We start from the raw sequence: 20,770 nt of genomic DNA, 5'->3' as shown, positions 1-20,770 counted from the left end.
AGAAACCACAGATAGGTTTGTCTAGCCACCCCTGCTTGCAACAGGAGTGATCAGGCAGCTTACAGGCATGGAACCGTGGCATACTGTTACAGGCAAAGTGGGCCATTGGGAAAAGGCAACTAGGTGAGAGTGCCAGCCAGGCAAGAAGTAAGCTAGCATTGCTGCGGCGGGCTCAAGAGGATGTAAACAATTGGTAGAGATAGCTCAAGGCGAATTGCCTAGGGACAGCATCTGCCAGCGGGCTGTCTTAGGCCGGATCTACACTATTGCTTTAAAGTGCTTTATAACAGTTTTATAGTGCTTTAAAGGAGTTAAAGCGCTTTATAACTGTTATAAAGCGCTTTAAAGCAGTAGTGTAGATCCAACCCTACTCTGCCTAATGGTTCAGGAGGGCTGCCACCACTGCCTAACGTCAGCCACCTGAGACAATCACTTCAATCTGCCCAAGTGTAGAGCCAACCCCACTGACTCAAGACAATGGGATGCTAACGGAAGTTGCGCATGGGATGCACGTGGCTTAAGACTGCTACTTTTCAGTCAGAAATTTTCATGAATTGCTTTTTAAACTGCAGCTTGGCACTCAGAAAGAACAGTTTGAGGAGAAGGGAAAGCTTCCCACTAAACATTGGTGCATGCACACTGATATGTATGCCACTGGGCTGTGGCTGGTATAGCCCACAGTCTTTTGAAATACTCTTGTTAAATATATTAATTGTGCAATCCTATGCCTGACTGCTCAGAATTCAACCCTGCTGAATTCAATGGGCCCTCCCAAGTTAGTGGGTCTAGGATTGCAACCTAAGACTGCAATGTTATACCCGTGTAGCTTGGAGTATAGCTTCGGCTATGGGGCGGTATATAAATGTAATAAATAAATAAATATTACAATGGGGCTCCACATGTTGCATAGTTTCTTTAGAGTTCTGGATGAAAGCAGGAGTGGATTCACTGCTCCACTGACTTCAGAGCCACCAGCCTCCAGTACTATGCTTAGGATTGGCCTGGAAGGACGGCCTCTTCAATGAAGACACACCATAGTCCATTCCTTATAATACATTTACACAGCTACTCCTTCTTTTCTTGTGTCTCATTTTTGGTCATGCTTCTTGAGTTGCGAGCTGCCTGACCCCTAAAGAATTCACCCAGCTCTTGTTTTATAAGAAAGCATGGCTACCATATCCTAATTGTTTACAGATACACACACACACACACACACACGATAGCAGCTAAAGTGCTTTAGCTCCCCTCTGTTACACAATGCATGTTTACACCTGGGTTTTAAACATACTTCATCCAAAGTTTTATTTTATTTTTTAAATAAACTAGTGAAGCATACAAAGATATAACTTACAATATTCTAGTTCACATTTATGATTAAATATCTTAGATACCAATGAATGCACATAATTAGTTAAAGCTAATGACTGATATCAGTGTCACAGGTTATTTACTATGTTAAATTTCATCAACCTATTGCAAATAAAATATTTATGAGATCTCTGGCCATTAAGACCGGTTTCTTACTGTGACAAGCTAACTAAACACGACCGTCTCTTATGCCACTTTAAACTACACAGTCCATTCAAATAAAATTTATCAGGTATACAGTGAAAAATCACACCCCGTTTATCCTCACTTGTTTCTAGTGTCCCTATACACGATGCAGATACCCCCTATCCTCTATAATCAAGGGCAAATCTAATGTGAAATTTAATGTTTTTGAATGACCACCAGTCAACCCAATCCAGTGCGTTCATGTATGTACAGAGCTGCAGCAAATGGGAAAGCTTACTGAAAGTCCATCAGGGCTCGGCAATGGAATCATGACACTTGCATGGCAATTCTGAAATTAACGGGCAACACTAAACAGCACACTTAAGTTTTCACATATTAATGTTTACAGAAATTGGGGGAGGAGCAGAGAGAGAAACAGAACAAGAGGTGGAAAGTCAGTTTCTATCTCTTTAGACTTTTTTTCACCCAAGATAATACCAAAGTTGGAAGCAGCAGCACAATACTGGACAGTAGATTTCAATTGAAATACGCAGCATTAGGCATTATTCAAGCCAACAAAATATTCTTTCAGGGAAGAGGGAAAAAGATGAATGAATGAATTTCTGGCAGATGAAATCTATCAAATATATTCTCCCCCCCCCCCCCCATTTAAATCAAAGGCAACAGCAACCCACGGACAGAAGATTGGAATGATGACAGAAGATTGCAGTAGTTCTTCTGAATTCCTAGAGTATTCAAATCCGGTTTATTTACACAATTGACAAAAGCATTTCAAACCAGTCAGTCCAAGGGGAACACAACAACAGCAAAAAAACAAAATGCGAGGCAGTTCTAGGAATGTCGTCTTGACTCAAGTGCACAAATTCCAATTAACATGGAAAGCAGCCAACCAGTAGAGAATTCATTTTTAAAAAACACAAGAAAAGATATTCAGTCCCTTGAGAACATTTCCATGTCAAAGAAATGCACTAGGATTTGCACGAGGGTCCTTTTGATTCCTGTATCTGTAGGTGAGCCATACGCCTAAGATCTGAAGCGTGAGAAGAAAAAAAGAGGAGGGGGAGGGAAGAGAAATCAACCATTTGCGAAAACATGATACTGCAGTTTCAACTTTCAGTACATCACCACTTCCTTCACCCAACCAGTCTGTAGCACAGTGGTCTTCAACTGGTCCAGACCTGAGACCCACCTTGGACTCCCAACCTACAATATGGGACTCACTATCACAATTGCCCAACATGGCGGCAACAGCTTTGCCGCAACCCATTTGGACTAATTTCACATCCCATATCCACAAGCTGAAGACCACTGCTGTAGCATACACAAAACCTGTGGCTAATCATTTTATCTGAATTTGTGGAATGCAATGTACATGTGGGTGTAAGTACTCCAACCCAGTCGTCTCCTTAAGAACATAAGAAGTGCCATGCTGGATCAGACCAAGGGTCCATCTAGTCCAGCACTCTACTCACACAGTGGCCAATCAACCATCGGCCAGGGATGAAAAGCAGGACATGGTGCAACAGCACCCTCCCACCCAAGTTCCCTAGTAACTGGTGCACACAGGCTTATTGCCTTGAATACTGGAGATAAAATACAACCATCATCACCACATCCTGAGTTCCATAACTTAACTATGCAATGTGTGAAGAAGTACTACCTTTTATTTGACCTGGATCTCCCACCAATCAGTTTCATGGGATGACCCCATTGGGTTCTAGTATTTTGCGAGAGGGAGGAAAATGTCTCCCTATCCACATAATTTTGTATACCTCTATCATGTCTCCCCTTAGCCTCCTTTTTTCCAAGCTAAACAATCCCAGTTGATGTAACCTTCCCTTGTAGGGGAGATACTCCAGCCCCTTAATCATTTTAGTTACCCTTTTCTGCACTTTTTCCAGCTCTATAATATCCTTTTTAGTGTGGTTATCCTTTGAAGATCAGCCTGCAAAGGAAGGCTTTTACGTTTTCCCCTTCCAGCTCCGAGTACCACTACATACAAAGTGAAATGAGATAGGGCTTTGTGCAAAGACTTCTTCTTGATGACACCCATCATGCCTCAACTTTTTATGTTGGGGTGGGCAACTTGTAGCCCTCAAGATGTTGGTGGACTGCATCTCTCATCAGCCCTAGACAATGTAGCTAATTATGAGTGATGATGGGAGTTGCAGTTTATCCACAGCCACAAGTTGCCTGACCCTGCTTTATGTCTTTCATGATTATTTTTAATAATACAACTATTATTGTATTATTATTTATTTTTAATATACAACTAAACAACTGTTATTTTTAATTCAGAAAAAGGCTCTTTAGTAGTGTCCAAGGTTATCTACTGTACTGCTGCACTAGTTGTGTTCTGGAGGTTGCTACTGCTTTTTTTTTTAAATGTTTATTGGGTTTATCTTTTTAACTTTTGGCTATTTTTAAGGAAAGAGGACTAGATCATTTTACAAAGAAATGCATGTTGACTTAGATGCTGCTTCTCAGCACCTATGGAGCAAGGGAGCTATGGCTCAGAGAAAAGCTTACAATTTTGGCCACATGCATCTCCGGTTCAGGGACAATGTGCTAGGGAAGGCAGTGAATCTTGACAAGTACGTTTTTCCAAAGATACTCCTGACATTAAAGAGACTTATATCATAACTGAAAAACTGCTCAGCAAGCCATTCTAACACAATTTTCTCAGTGATAATTGAACAGATATTGTAAACCATCTCTGCTCAGGAGTTTGGGATGGGTGGGTGGGTGGAGGAAGAGGAACCAATTCAAGGCATTAGTGAGGGGATTTATTTTCTGCACAATTCCTTCAATGCACTAGTATATAAATTCTCTAGGGAATAGACCCAAGAAAGCCAAAAGCAATTGTATTAGTGGACTTGTGCATGTGGAGCACTAGATTCGTATTGATGATATACACCATATCTTGTGACAATATTTTCCTTTCTATTATTCATTATTTTCTCCATCTTCCTTTCTCACCATTTTTCCCTCTCTTTATTCCCCCCCTCACTTAAGGATTGGATTTAAACATGAAAACATATCAATATTAAATTAGGCTACATCAGTTCTAAAGATGTAAATTCAGAAAACAGACCTGGAAGACTATTTACCAAGTGGTAACTGACCCTGCAATGTGTCTACTCTGAAGAAAACCCCACTGAATTCAATTGGAAGTACTCCCAGGTAAGTACCTATAGGATTGCAACCTAACCTGGTAACCTCTTGGTAAGCTAAGCTTATGCTCTAAGTATGCCTCCTCCGTAGTGCCTCACAAAGTTCGGGAGGCAGAAAATCTGTAATCATTTAAATGCCTCCTGAAAACATACTTGTTCACTCAGATTTTCCCTGGTTGGAAGTAAATTAATTACGCTGCTCCATTTTACTTCGCCTTGATTTTTTTACCTAGTTGGAAGTGTATTTAATGCTGTGTTTTAATGTGGTGTTTTTAATATTGTATTTTATTATTGTGAATTGCTGAGAGAATTTACTATACTCAGTGGTCTATAGATGCCACAAATAATAAATAAATAAATGATATATTTTTATGATCACAGAAACTGAGAATAGTGCTTGTTCAAGAGACGAACTTGCAATTGTTTTCCATTACACATCTAGCACTGAAGACTTTCCCCCAGAAACTATTTGCTTATCTTAAATTGCACTTACCTCTGTGAAACTAAAGAAGAGTCCAATGCCACCTACAAATCTCAACACCATCCCAGAGAATTCCTTTATTATTGGTGCACAGGGTTGGCATGACTGCAATTTAAAACACTCCTGTAATCAAGCAAGATTTACACACAATTAAGAGGTTATCTATCCGTACATATCTAGGTAGCCAGACTATTGGATCCCAGCTTTCCAGACAGGTCTAGAAATAGGGGCATACTAATTTATTTATTTATTTATTTTATTACATTTATATACCGCCCCACAGCCGAAGCTCTCTGGGTGGTTTACAACAATTAAAAATAGTAAACATTAAAAGTATACAATTTTTTAAAACAACAACAACATAAAAACAGTATAAAAACAACAGTATCCATTTAAAAACAACAATTCTGGGGTCCATTAAAAACAAACTTAACGTTGTTTTTATGGATCATTGATTTAGCAACTGTACCTGAAGTTTCTCTGGATCTTAGGCTAGGCCTTATTCAGCAAAAAAGCTTGTTTTGGGTTTACTGGATTCCACAACACCTTTTTAATAAGGGCTTGTCTAAGTAGTATAACTGTTGGAGATGTAATGTACCAAATACTTCTTTTGTTCATATGTTTTGGCAATGCCCAATAGTCGTCTCCTTTTGGGAGGAGGATGTAATATGGATAAACTTCATTTTGGAACAGTCTTCAATATCGAGTGATGTGCATGTCCTCCTAAACTATTTAATGGTTTCTTGGAAGTTAACGTAAGGTCAGCGCAAATGGACTTTCCGAGCCCTCATGACAGCCAAAAGATTGATATTACAATGTTGGAAGGATAAATATTCACCTCCCATAATGCACTGGACTGAGGACCTAAAAATACTAACAACATTTGAACAGGTGGTATATAAGCGTCACTCGTGAGTGGAGAAATATATGGATATTGGGTCTGCTTTTCTTGAAATGTATGCATAATCTCTCCCCACCCCGTTTTTAAAGAATATTGTACTTGAAGAAATATTCCTATTTCTGTGCATGCAATTCTTTTTTCATGTTTTCTTTTCAATGCCAATAAAAATGGAAATACCCAGCATACAAGAAACTGCTTTGAAAGAGAGACAACAGTCCATGCTCCATATATATGAGCTAATCCGCCTTTCAGGCTTTGGAACGGAACACCACCAGGCTGTCTACTTACAGCATCACATGTGATCTCTTCACTGACATTGTGGAATCCGCAACAGTCTAGATTCCGCTCAATATCCTGCTTTGCATTGTTTGTGTTGTTCCACCCAACTTCTAGAAGCTTGCTCTAGGAGACACAATGAGATTATTTGGCATCCGGTACCCATTCCGTTACTATTTGTTAGAGGTGATTGGTTGCATAACGGTATGTATATACATTGTCACAGATTGCTCCAGACTGGTTATTTTATCTGAACCACCAACCAAAAGAAACCTAAGTTTTCTGTCCTTTATTTTCCTTCACCTTCACATGCCTTTGACTGTCCGAAACATGACACTTACCCCACTTCAGTGGATACCATTTTTTTCTTTTAAAGATGTGAATAATTTCCCCACCACCACCCACATACAACTAATAATTTTATCACCCCTTTCCCCAAGCTTTCCATAACCTTTATTCTAAGTCTCAAAACTATGGAAGGTCACTTCCCAGATCAATGGATTTGCCTGATTTTGTTACTGTTCCCACTGTTTTTGAGCTGGAGTAAGCAGCCACACTTCAGTGTGGGATTTAGTCATGACTATCATAAGCTTCCACGCTGCAACTTAGGCTGCATATAACCCTTCAAATGCACATTGGACCTTTATATAGCAGCATTGAGATAGAAATCTTTTCCCCCCAGCTCATAACCAGACAATTCCTAGTATTGGACCTGCCTTCTTTGCCTGCTATAGTACACTCATGATATTTTCAGTGAGCTTTTTACTATAACAACAAAATGTCTTTCATGAGTAGTTTCGGCCATTCCAGAACCAACAGAATAAGTGTGCCTGTAGCAACCACTTCAGCTCTGCGTGATATCTCTGGAGATATTAGGCTACTGGGATTTCAACTCATCATGGAGCTAAGGTTTACCCATCTGAATCCTTGGGCTAAGATTTGCCCATTCTATTCCTTGTTTAGGAAAGTTACTCTAGAAGTGGAAAAATCCAAAATATTTAGACACGCAAGGAATACTAAATTACCACTCCTCTTGAGACAATATTAGCTAACAGTTCCTTTATTGGCAGGCATGGTTTGATCAAGTCAGCATTTTGAGTCTACAGGTTGAGGACCCATGAGGACTCATGGGTGGGGAGGGGGAAAATGATTGGGATGTTCCCCAACCCAGTAAAAGCACAAGCCTACTGAGCTCCAGGATGAGATGAGCCACTTCCTAATCATTAAGCCCTGAACCGCATCAGCCTAGTGCTGGAGTTCAATTGCTCAATAGTGCTGACTGAGGACTTTCAGAGCCAAGTGAGCAGCTCATCTAGGTCCAAACTCAAGTAAGTAATACAGGGCAGGGAAGAGAGTATTTCTACCTTTGCCTTCTTGTGATCTATGAGAATGTTAGAGGGGATTCCATTCCAAGATATGTTAAGCTGCTGGGAGTTCTGCCCCTTCACAGCTGAACGATTGGTTGAGAATCAGTCTGGACTGGAGAAAGTGTGCTCCTCCCCTGGGATAAACCCCTGCTGGACTCCTTTAGCTTCAAAAGGATCAGAGTCCTTAAGAGCTTAGGTCTGCCTTCCCCACCCTAGTGCCCTACTGATGTTTTGGCCTTCAGCTCCCATCAGCCCCAGGCAGCATGGCCAATGGACAGGAATGGTGGGGCTTGCAGTCCAAAACACCCAGAGGACTCCAGGTTGGGGAAGGCTGGCCTTACAGCATTTTGGATTGAAGAAGGAAATTAGGATCGAGGGATACACACTTCATGGTGCATATCCTGTGACCAGTTTCAGCAGGCCAATCCCCTCTTCCCTTCCCATTTCAGCTGACACTCAGCTGCCTTCAATATTATGCAACTCTTTGGGGACAATGACCTGTCCTCAGCAGGATATTTTCGGCTGCTGGGTTTTCCCTCAGTTTCTGACCCAGTTTTATTTTATCCAGCTCTGGTTTATGTATTTTAACAACTGATAAATAATACCCTACTGACATTGTTTTAATGATTTAATGAATTTGAAATGGAATATAATAGCAGTATTGAAATGAACAGTTTAATTGCATTGCTAAATTGTGCTTTCAAATGAACCAGCCCTATGGAATTCCCTGCCTCTGGAGGTCAGGCAGACGCCAACGTTGTATTCCTTTCGGTGCCTCCTGAAAACGTTGTTGTTCCAGGAAGCCTTCCCTTGATGACCAGCCACAGTTCACTTTGCATTTTCCTTGTTTTAAAAATCCATTTTAATGTGTTTTTATTTTATTTTATCTTGTACACCACTCTGAAATTTTGAATGGGGAGCGTTATATAAATATTGTAAACAAATAAATATTGTTTATCATAATGATGCTTTGATATGTATTCCTCAATCATACATTTTTACAACACAGATCAGTAAAAACATCCATGAACAACAGTATTTAAAAATATATATCACATCAAAAGCTATTCAGAGCAATATCTATTCTTGCATTGCAATTCTTGTGTTGTGAACTACTTTGGGCACATCTGTGTGGGAAAGTGCCATATAAATTAATTATAAAAATATATATGCAGTTTTAGAAAAAGAAGACGTTTCTTACCTGCTGTTCCTTGTTCAATGTTAGACAGGCACAAGAGACTGAAAACTGTATAACAAACACCAGCAATAGAATAATCATATACTGAATTCACTTAGTTAAGGTTACCAAGATTGTATTTCAAAAGTGATCTGCACAACACGTACACAATGTTAACTGCATGCACAAAACAGGCTTTCTCCCACCTGCTACCCTCAGCAGGCTATTCTGGTTTGGACCAGAGGAAGCCCTACTGGGTTGCAAGGTGAGGCAGTCGCCATGGGTGGACGATATTTTGGGATGATATTGAGAATGACAACGCAGGAGACAATTTCCATTGCAAAGGGGTGCAATCCACTGGGAAGCTTTTCTGCAGGCTCCCCACCAACATAAATGGGGGATGCATGAGAGTATGGTTTAATCATTGCACAAGTCCCATCCATTTCAATGAAGTTTGTGCAGAAGAATTTTTCAGTTGAGGGTGCCTCACCGGTCAGACATATGCCCATTAATGAACGGGAGAGAAATGCCACCTGAACTTTCTACCTCAGCACAGGAATGTCTTTGGCATACCTTGGATTGGATAGTCAATAAAATAAGCATTTTCCATAAGCAATTTATTTAAACAAGGGCAGTTTATTCATCATAATTTGCATTCGTCGTTGTTCTATATGCAATATTGCTGATTTTTAGACTGTCACCTTACTTGAATTCGCAGTATTACCATGACTCGACACTTTCCTATGAGGAAAGGTTACAGCATTTGGAGCCTTTTAATTTAAAAAAGGCATGTAAGAACATGATAGAGGAGTATAATTTTTTTTACTATTTATTTATTTATTTATTTATTGCATTTTTATACCGCCCAATAGCCGAAGCTCTCTGGGCGGTGATGATGTTGTGGCATGGAGAAAGTGGATGGAGTTAAGTTTTTCTCCATCTCTCATAATATTAAAATCTGGGTCCCATGAAGCTGAATGATGGGAGATTCAGGACAGACAAAAGGAAGTACTTCTTTACACAGCACATTGTTAAACTATGGAATTAGTTACTACATATGTAGTGCTGGCCACCAACTGGGGTGATTTTAAGAGGGGGTTAAACAAATTCACAGAGGATAAGGCTATCAATAGCTGCTAGTCATGAGGATTATATACTACCTTCAGTATCAGAGGCAGTATGCTTCTTAATACTAATCGTGGGGGACACGAATGGAGGGATGTTATTGCACTCGCAGCCTTCTGTGGGCTTCCCATAAGAATCTGGTTGGCCACTGTGGCAAACAATATGCTGAACTATTTGGGCCTTTGGTCTGATCCAGCAGAACTCTTCTTATGCAGGGACCGAATATTTAATATACACAGCCCTAGCTTTAACCTGCAAAATTAAAAGCAATTCTGTTCTCTGCAATACAGGCTGCAATCCTATACACAATTACTTGAGAGTAAGCCCTGTTGACCTCAAAGGGACTTACTTATGAGTCCAGGGATTTAGGATTGTGCTGTGAGACACCTTAAATTGCCTCACTGAGCTCAAATGCATTGTTCGAGAGATTTCATTTATAACTTCATCACTACAGAAGCCCTATGGTGGTACCTTCACTACCAAGTACCTGCACATAGTAATTGCAGTTTATTGTGAAATGGAGCAAACAGTTCTATGTTTAACTCTGATACATCAGGAGCTGCTTTTAATACCCAGGGTTTGGATTAATATTTAACAGAGTGAAACTGAATCCATGGAAACAACATGTGGTCCTTTTGGAGGCCAGAGGTTTTATGGAAGCAATCTTAATACTACCAATCACTTTAGAATGTTGACACCGACACTTCCCTCCAAAACAGCAAGCTAAATTCAAACGTTTAGAGCCTTAAGGGAAGATGGCTGTGGATTAGCATTGCTAAGGCTTCAACAACACTAGTGAATATCCTCTATGGGCATTCAGCAGCAACTATTCAGAACTACACATACGATATTCACTGAGCAGTTGTTTGCTTAGATACGTCTGCTAACAAGCTATTCATATTCTGCATAATTAGCAAGTGTCCCCTTCGTCCCAAGACTGCACCAAGTTTATTCACCCCAGATCATTTTACCAGTCCCATTCCAAAGCAGGCGCAAGATCCCATCAGAAGAACACATACATGAACACGCCTGCATGCTAGAGTTGTCTACTCTTACGAATAGTAAGCTGGTCAAATCACAAATTCCCATGCTTTTACGAAAAGCATAAACATACTAATTTAGGCTTTTAGATTATACACGTGGGCCCTGCAACAAAATGTTGCAGCAGGGAGTGTTCCTGTTCATGGTTCCAGACATATACCTATGGCCTCATCTCATTCCCATTCCCCCACCCCCGAAATGTCAACCAGCATGGTCAAGTCCTTATTAGTCTGGGTTTACCCCCTTCTTCTTAGCATTATTAACCTAAATAACCCCCCAGTCTTGATTTACTCCAAGCAGATGCTGGAAGATTGGAAGAAAGCTGTGTGCCACATGGCCTGCCCTGTGACCCCAAGCCGGCCTACTGCTTTCGGGAGAGGTGAAAGATGCTGTCTCATTACCAGTATTAAACAAAGATTCAACTGCCAGTTCAGTCAGTCTTTGTTCCTGAAATGGGAGGGAGGTGCCATCTTGTTCTTTGGCCCAGCCAGCAAAATGACATACAACTATATCAACTGCAAATATAGTTTGCCTATAACACCAGGAGATACTAACAAGGGAGTTACTCCCATAACAAGGGAGTGTTGCCGTTATTATTTGCTAAAGCATGAAGCAGTTTACTTGCAATGCAATATTAGTAAGTAGCCAGCACCCTCTATTCAAATATTCTGTTCTGTGCTTTCACTGGCTTCACATAAGAAGGAACCTGAATTAGCATAAGATGGGAGTCTGGATGAATTATTCAGCTTTATTTCCATTGTCCCAAAGTGTTCAGGACGTCACTTTGATTCTAAATACAAATGCGTTAAAGGACATTTAAAAGACTGGCTTTGGCACTTCACTTTTCAATGTTTCTGCTATGCAGAAATACCAGACAGTAACATGGCATCTCACCACTGGATCACTTCTTCAACAGCCTTCCTAAAATGTTTGGGCTTTATGAATAAATACTGCTGGATTTACTTATAACCACCACTTTTATTGACTGTTACTGCATTGTATTGTTTCATCTTGTATGTTGTCTTAGGCTCTACCCTTAAAGGCATCTGGAAAATAATTTTAAATAAATCTAAATAAAATTACTTCATTATAGCAAAATGCCTGCCACTGTATTTATTCATTGTAATTACTTGGATTGGCTTCCACATAGAAAAATGGAAACATGAGCTGCAGTGGAGGAAATGGACCATATAGAATCAACCTGCCACCAAGTAAACTGGTGTCTGTTATATAGGCCAGATCATGCCATAACCTGTGTGTGTGTGTATCTGTCCGTCTGTCTCCCCCGCCCCACACCACTGAAGCTCCTTTTGTTTCTCCCATACAATCAGTGGGAAGGAAATAGGTGAGAAATTCAAGGGAGGCCTTTGAGCAGCGGGGAAAGAGTTCAATGGGTCTGTGCACACAAGAGGATCCTATTCGTGCTGGATTTCTGGTACATTAAACACACACCCTGCAGGCTTGTGCATAACACTATAAGCCCTGATTTCTAGCAGAGATCCGTATTACTAGAGTAAGAAGAACACAGCTAACTACTTCAGAAAGCTACTATGTGTACAGGAAAGAAGCCAACAATCCATACCCATGACTTGTAGCAATTTCATGGAAACCTGTTACACCACCAGAGTCTTGTGACCTATTACAGATGGAGAGATGTTTGCTCTTCCATGCAGCTTTTAACGATGTCATAACTGAGTCAGAGGCCAACTGTGTAAAAGAAAAGAAAACACACACACCATACCTTATACTTTACTCAGGCAGGTGAAAACGAGACTGGGGCTTTGTCCAGATTCGTTCTAGGGGAAAGGGTTTAATGCATTAGAAAGCTTCCAAGTCAAAGGATACAAAGAAGAGCAACACCTGATGGTGCTTGATAGCTCCGATCAATCCCACCAAAGCAATCAGGAACAGAAAAATCCCCACTGCAACCGCTACTCCGACGACCCGGAAACTGGAGATGAGGCCAAAGCCTATGCCCCATGCTGCAATTCCAATCAGCAACAGGCTGACCAGCTGGAGGAAAGCAAAAGACAAAGGGATTATGGATATTTCTTAAAATGGAATGATAAATACTTTTTTAAAAAGGCAGGACACAAAGCAGAAGTAAATACAGAAGGCTACAATCCAATGTGCACTTACTTCAGACTATGTTCCATCGAACACAGCGGAACTCCCTTCCAAGTAATCAAGAAGAGCACTTGGTAGAACAGCTCTCATTCAGAAACTTTATAGTATAGCCGAGTTCTAATTTTTTAAGAAGTTAAAAATAATAATGAAAGGGTGGTCAACTTGTTCCTCCGGGTGTTTTGGTCTAACTCTTCCATCAGTCCTAGCCAGCATAGTCAATGGTGAGGGCTCATGGGAGCTATAGGCCAAAAATATAGAGAGCCACAAGTTGACCACCCCTGTAATAAGAACTGAAAATAATTGAGGGTGGGGAGGGGAGAGAAAGGCTTCATTTCTACTTTCCTGTTAAAAATTTATGAAACTCTTCTGAACTACCATTTACTTGCCACAGGCAACCAGGTGAAGATCGCAAAGAGGAAAGATCTTTGTTAAATGGAATAGGGTTATTTCTCTTTCATACCATTAGGGTGCCACAAATAACAGGCTGAGGGGTGGGGTGGGAGTTCATGCTGGTGCAGGCAGGCCTACACCTAACTTTTGTGTGGGCCAGTACACCTTGTGCAAATCAGTGCTTTAAATTCATGATGATAAAGCCATATAGGAAATTCGTTTGGCTATTCAGCTGCACAAATGTCTGAGAAATCTCTCATCGTAGAGGCACACTGCAGATGGTGCTACCAATGTGTCACCATTCTCTATATTGCTGACAACGGGGCAGAGAGACGACGCCTTGACATAAAGATATGCCATTTATTAGAACTGCTTGTCAAGATAGGAAGACAATTTTTACTTCCACCAAACCCTCCTGTCTGAACTTGATCAAAGTAAGTTTGAAAACTTTGGGCAAAGAGCTGCCTTTCCTGTCCAAGTTGACATTTTGAAGAGGGGACATTTGGCTCAGCTAGGTGTCTATAAAGTCATGTTTTATATACAGGAAACTCCAGCCTTTCCTGTGATTCTCTAAAAGCAAGGTCACATGCCTAGGCATAGTACAACTCAGCTACTTTGGTCTGTACTAGAATACAGGAGGAAGGGAAGCCAAACTTAACTAAAAAGAGCAAAAATGGATCTTGTTGGAATCTTAACGCTTGAAACTGGATCTAGGAAACACATTGGAATGTACTGCAATTTATCTACGTAGGAGATCAGAACTAGCTAAGGTAGAAAGTTTTTATTTTTAAGAGAACCTCTACCATATACAGGAATACTTGCTCCTAATACTGAAAGGGAAACTGAAACAATGGTTAATGTAAATGCATTTGGATTCCACAAACACAGACAACTTATATATGCTGACTTTCAGAATAAATCAGAAACTAGGGCTATGCATAACTTCAGGCCTGAATCCCGAATCTGAGTCGAAGCAGGCTGATTTGGTCTGCGGGCCAAATCCAGAGTGGTCCAAGGTGGTCCAAAGCACTTCAGGCCACCTTGGCCTGACTCAGCTGTTGGTGAGATGCTGCCTCCACCAAACCCACCCACGAGACTTACCTGAACCACCTGGCAGCTGCCCAGCCTCAATGAGAGCCACCATTTTCAACAAAGATGGGGGCTCTGGCATTTCCTAAGTATAAGGTCTCAGACTACATGGCTAAAAAAATGGTGATTCCCACTGAGGACAGGTAAGTCTCATGGGTGGGGTCAGTGGCTCCAGGTTTGAGGGAGTTCGGTGGGTGCCTTGGAACCTGCAACAGCCAACCCACTTGGGATGTCCGGATCTTGCTTCGAATCCAGATCTGAAACAAGTTGGCCCAAACCTGAAGCACCCAAGTTAAATCAAAGCTGATTTAGAACTCTGAATTGACCTCCAGAGCAAATCAGGGGTTCATGCACAGCTCTACCAAAAACCATACTCCCATTCTATTTTTCTTGAAAGACTGGCATCTTTTTGTTTCCAGTTTCGCCCCCCCCCCATTTTTTAAATTGTAAATATTAACAAAACAGAACAAAAAATAAATCATGAAAAAGGAAAACAAAGAAACATTACATATATAGGAAAATCATCACTCCCCACCCCCCATCAGATATAATGTTCATTTTTTAAAAAAGAAAAGTTTCAAGAAAAGCAGACCAAATATCCATGTACTTATCTACTCGGAAGTCACACCTATATAACACCCATTCAAATGTTGATAAGAGTTGTTAAGTCCTCAGTCCACTGCATTATGGGAGGTGAGCATTTATCCTTCCAACATGATAATTTAAGTCTTTTAGCTGTCATAAGGCCCTTGCACCCAAAGGTACAGTACATCTTAGTTCTATCCACTGATACCAACTGATCCTCCTTCCTGCACCTGGTAGTAAGCTGCATGATTACATTTACAACATGGTGTCAGATTGCTAGGAGAAATGGGTATGCAGGGCCTCATTTAAGCTGTGCTGCCGATGAGTCAACTATATCAGAAAGGCTTTATACTAAGGAACCAGAACCAGCAGGATGTACAGGCACCCTAAGCAGCTGCTTGGAATCCCAATGTTTCTAAGGGTGCCAATGAAGGAGTGCTTTGAGAGGTCCGTTCTAGGATCACTTGGGACGAAAGCAACCCTTCGCTTTCCCCAACCTGGTTTTAGACATCAACTCCCATCAGCACCAACTAGCACGGCTAATGGCCAGGAATGTTGGAAGTTGTAGTTGAAAACATCTGGATTGGGGAAGGTTGTCTTAGATCATGCACACCCAGCTCAAATATGAAACTCACAGGATTGCCTTCTGCTAGCCTTCCCCAACGTTGTGCCCTCCAGATGTTTTTAACTACAACTCCCATAAACCCTAACCAGCATGGCCAATGGTTGGGGTAATGGGCATTGAAGTCCAAAATATATGGAGGGTAGATAATTGTGGATTTAGCTATAAGAACACTTTGAGATCCAAATGGCTTGGGATTCAAACACATGAAGTGACACTCCTGTGACTTGAGATCTTCCAGGCAGGCAATGACACTGCACTCTGATCTGCATGGATTTTGTTGTTTTTATGCTTTTGATGGTTTTAAATTTTTATACTCGTTTTTTTTAATGTTCACTGTTTTTAACTTTTGTAAACTGCTCAGAGAGCTTCAACTATTGGGCAGTATATAAATGTAATAAATAAATAAATAAATACAATAAATCATATCAAAATGTTTTCCTTTCATCAGTGGGGTTGGCCAATCCTTTCTGTTTTACCTGTCTTTCAACTGATTATTTATTCATCTTTTAAATTTATAAGACACTTTCATCCACAAGGGTTTCCTGGGCAGTGTTCAGACTATGAGGATGGTGTTGACTATTTTATTGTATTTTTTTTTGGTAGGACTAGTTTTGATCATATTTATTTTACAACCACTTAATATCCATAAATATGAAGGGAAGGTTACACACACACACACACACTTTTATTATTCTTCAAAAGTCAAACATACATAAAACAAGAAAACAAGTGGAATACTGGCCATTTCGATCAGTATCTGCCAATATAAGGGGAAATGCCATCAAAAAGGCTCACAGATGTTATCACCTTTAATTTTAAGTCACATTTACAATATTATGTTTCCAAAATGCTCATGAGAAACTTGCACATACTTCCACCTGTGGTGGGAATGTGAAATAGCTAAATCATTTTTGACAGATGTATTTACTTAATATAGGAAAACAATTAATTGCAATTTACGTCATCCAGAAAAATAGCACTTTTGCCCAGCTTCAGCAGACCAAATGAAGACATACCACATCGGGAAGTTAGGATTATTCTGCTTGTTGCAGCAAGGCAGATTATAGTTAAAAATTGGATACATTTGCAATGAAGACACTAGTGTCAGAATTTGCTTTTCTCCTTCACTCTTTTAGACTGTAAGCCTGTAGGCAGGTATTACTTCCTATCTTAGCAAGCTGTCTTAGGAACCTTTTTGGCTAAAGGTCAGAATTAAAAATGTGTGAAAAAAAATAAATTAATAGTTAAGCTATTTGTCCATCTGCTGAATATTGTCTACTCAGACTGGAACTGTTCTCTAGGATTCCAGGCAAAGGACTTCTCCATCAAGTGTCACCTGATATGTATATGTATATTCTCATGGTGATGCCAAGGATGGAACCTGGGACCCTCAGGATTTGACATGATCCCTGACTCATAGTCAGTATATCTGAACTTAATCTAGTAGACAAAGTTGTTGTGAAGAAGTTAAGACACCTTCTGCGAAGTTAAGAAACGTTGTGAGAAGAAGGATCAGAGATGCATTTTCTCCAACTCTAGCCGACGCTGTGCCCAAGATCTGCTGGGAAGGCTCTTCTTTGTGTCCCAGTGATGGCTAATACACAACTGGCTGGTCCTAGGAGACCAAGATTATGAGGTCCTACCTTGGAATCTCTTCCAGCAGGGTTATAATCTGATTACATTGAGTATTTCTTAGTGGATTTCCCACCCACTCCAGCTTTTATATTGAGATACATACAGCTGATAAGACCATTTGGTTGCCCTCTTTTTTAAAATGTCATTGGCAAGGGGTTGGGTATGTCAAAGGCTACAGCACTGGAGGCTCCCAAAGGGCATGCAGGATTGCCTTGCCCATTACTCTTCAGTACGAAGCATCACTCAGACACTTTGTTTACCTGCCTACCTGCTCTTGTTTCCCATCTACTACAGTTCCCTGTTCCAAGAACATAAAGACAAGCAATCAAACTGACCTGTGTAACATACACCTCAGGTAATTAAATACCCAGCAGATGGTAAATTATTCAGTCTCAGAGATGCTTCACACATTCTCTAGCAAGAAAGACATGTTTTTTTCACTGGTACGTCCTTGCCCATGTGCCTGAAATGCACACAATATTAGCTATGCGCATCTATGACGTTTTTACATGGATGTGTTATTATGATGTAATGTGTCCTGTGGCTTTCAATGTATTACAAAGAACATTCTTGGAAGGGATGACATAATAGCATAACTAGTTTTTTCCTCTTTTTTATCAGCAGAATGTATTGCAAAAATTAAGCCTGACTATTTTGGACATTATTGAAAAGTAACACTACAACTTTGCATGATGTGTCTAAAAAAGCTAAATGTCAACTCCGAAGACGGGGATGATGACACACACCATAGGAAGCGTGCTCAAGGCTGGATCAGGTAAATTCTGGGGCAGCCTGTGAGATGTTAGAATACAATAAGCTAGACCACATGGAAGTGGTAATGAACGTAAGAGCACTCTGGAATAGACCAAAGGCCTATTCAGTCCAACATTCTGTTCCCGTAATGGCTAACTAGATGCCACTGTGGAAACCCACAAGCAAGACATGAGTGCAATGGAACACTCCCACTCACAGTCCCCAGGCACGTTGCCTCAAAACATGGAAGCAGAACATAGACATCATGACTACTAGCCACTGATGACCTTATGTTCCATGAATTTGTCCGACCCCCTTTTAGGGCCATTTAAGCTAGTAACCATCATAACTTGTGACAGTGATTTCCAAAGGTCAATTTTGCACTTTGTGAAGAACTCAAAGACCCACTTATGCTCCTAAACTCAGTTAGCTGGAAGTTTGTTCCATTGATTTCAGTGAAGCTTGTTTTCTAATACTCCTGTCGAGGATCTGTCCAACTCATCTAACAAACAGTGACAGTCAAAACACATGGAGGAATACAAGTGGCTTAAACAGATCGTGGAATTTACCCTGGGCACAGCAGTGAAACAAACAAGATTGTAGTCACATGACCATAGGAGCATTTCCTAATCCTAAACCACCATGTTTAACTTGGAGAAAAATATTACTCTTTTCTTGTTTTAAGGTGAAAAGAATTGAATAACGAAAAGATCTCTCAGACTAATTTAAAAAAGAAATGAATAATGAAAAGACCACTCAGACTAAATTAAAAAAGAAATGAATAATGAAAAGTTCACTTAAACTATATTTAAAAAAAACAAAAAAACATTTTCCAGAAACATACCAGAACTTCCTCCTGTAAGGGAAAAGGCAAACAACTTTCAGAGGGGTAAGTTGCCATGTTAGTTTTTTGCAGCAAAACAAGACAGGCAGTACAATCCTAGGCTTACCTACTCAAAAGCAAGTTCCCCCAGGTTCAATGGAATTTTCTCCCAGGTAGATGTGCCCAGGAGAGCAGCCACAGTCTTGCAACATTTTGAAGACTAACAAAATGCATTACCACATAAGCTTCAGGAGTTCACATCACCCAATGCATGGCGTTATCTTCAGTTAGCAAGAACATATAGGCATGGGTATACAGAAAGAGTGAACCCTGGATTCAAAAGGAAAGACATTGGATATTGACCTTATGGGTTGGATGTTGCTTACAGTTCTTTTATGCAACGTCATGGAAGATTTCCCAGCAAAATATTACCATTATTATTACCAACAGCAATAACTGGTCCCTTCTTTTTTCTTTCAGGCGACAAGACACCTGTCCCTTTAACAAAGGCATAACAGGCAGAAGTTCAACAAGTGAAGGTTTCCCCTATTGTTGTTATCTCTATGTCGGGGGTGGGAATAAGGAGAGGGGGAAATGTCCGGTGTGCAGCTGTTAGAGGCCACGTCAGGGGAAGAAACAGAAAACGTGGCCATCCCTAGGTAAGACGCAATATGACGCTACATAGGGAATTTATTGAGCCCCCTACATTGCACCTGGCTTCAAATCCCAGCGCGTATTCTCCGCTGTCAGCGGTCCAGCGTCCGATCTAGCCAGAGCCGCTTTTCCAGCAGATTCCAGGCTCCTGCAGCCACCACGTAAGTTCATTTCCCCCGCCCCTTCTCCGCAGGTGCATCGGCACTGCGCTACGCCGGAGCACCAAAGGCCTTTTTCGGTTAAGGTGGGGTCGCCCATGGCCCGGTTCTCGCCCGGCCAGCTCGCAAGGCTCCCCGGCTTCTCTCCCCCATCCATCCACCCACCGACCCACCCTTGGCCGGCTCAGGCCTAAGGAGGTGTTTTTTCGAGCCCCCAAGAAGTAAGAACAAGTCACCTCGCGGTGGGGCCCGCGGAAGCACACAAAGGCGCCCCCCCCCCAAGGAGGTGTCTTTCCCGTCCAGCTGGATCCGAAGCCCGGGCTGCCGGCTGTACTCACCGTATAGAGCAGGTTGAGGGCGCAGAGCCAGTTCTTGGAACAGGAGAAGCCGCCGCAAACCATCGCGCCCCTGCGATTGCGCGGCAGCCGCGCCTCCTGCTCTGGCAAAGGTCGCTTGGGCGTAAAGGAGGGATCGGGGCGCGCCTCTCTTCCCTTCCCCGCGGGGCCTGCTCCTCGGGAGCGTCCCCTTCCTCGCGGGGGATCTGGAGCAAGGCGAACGAGCGCAGCGACCACGAACCGCCCCGTCCCCCAGAGCGCACGGGGAGCCGACTCGCCTGCGCCAGCAATCGAACCTCGAGGGGGCCGAGCCAGGCGGAGGCGCGCTCGCTCATTGGCCGCTCTTTGGAGACAAAGGTAAAAATATGCAAATGCACCCAGGCTGGTGACCCAGTGATGGCCGAGATCCGGGAAGGGAGGGGCACAGGCCGATCTTGCCAAGGAGACAGGAGAGAGAACCAGCTGCCCAGACCCTGAAAGCCAACCATTCACACGCACACCTTGCGGGTTGCTGAAACTTGAAGGGCGCGGCAAAAGCTT

At 41.7% G+C, this 20,770-nt stretch overlaps 1 protein-coding gene across 1 annotated transcript; it reads right to left on the bottom strand.

The window, feature by feature from the left end:
• Positions 1 to 1,300: 1,300 nt before the first annotated feature.
• TSPAN13 (tetraspanin 13) lies at positions 1,301 to 20,474 on the bottom strand. The gene is made up of 6 exons (XM_063123633.1): positions 20,234 to 20,474; positions 12,902 to 13,069; positions 8,915 to 8,995; positions 6,359 to 6,472; positions 5,182 to 5,292; positions 1,301 to 2,545 (listed from the first exon to the last, which is right to left on the bottom strand). The coding sequence occupies exons 1-6, from the start codon at positions 20,294 to 20,296 to the stop codon at positions 2,471 to 2,473; spliced, it is 612 nt and encodes a 203-aa protein (XP_062979703.1). The 5' UTR covers positions 20,297 to 20,474; the 3' UTR covers positions 1,301 to 2,470.
• Between the last annotated feature and the right edge of the window lie 296 nt (positions 20,475 to 20,770).

Source organism: Elgaria multicarinata, chromosome 1, assembly GCF_023053635.1.
Source record: "Elgaria multicarinata webbii isolate HBS135686 ecotype San Diego chromosome 1, rElgMul1.1.pri, whole genome shotgun sequence".
NCBI lineage: Eukaryota > Metazoa > Chordata > Lepidosauria > Squamata > Anguidae > Elgaria > Elgaria multicarinata.
The sequence above is the reverse complement of the archived record's forward strand: the minus strand, read 5'-3'. Positions and strand labels throughout refer to the sequence as shown.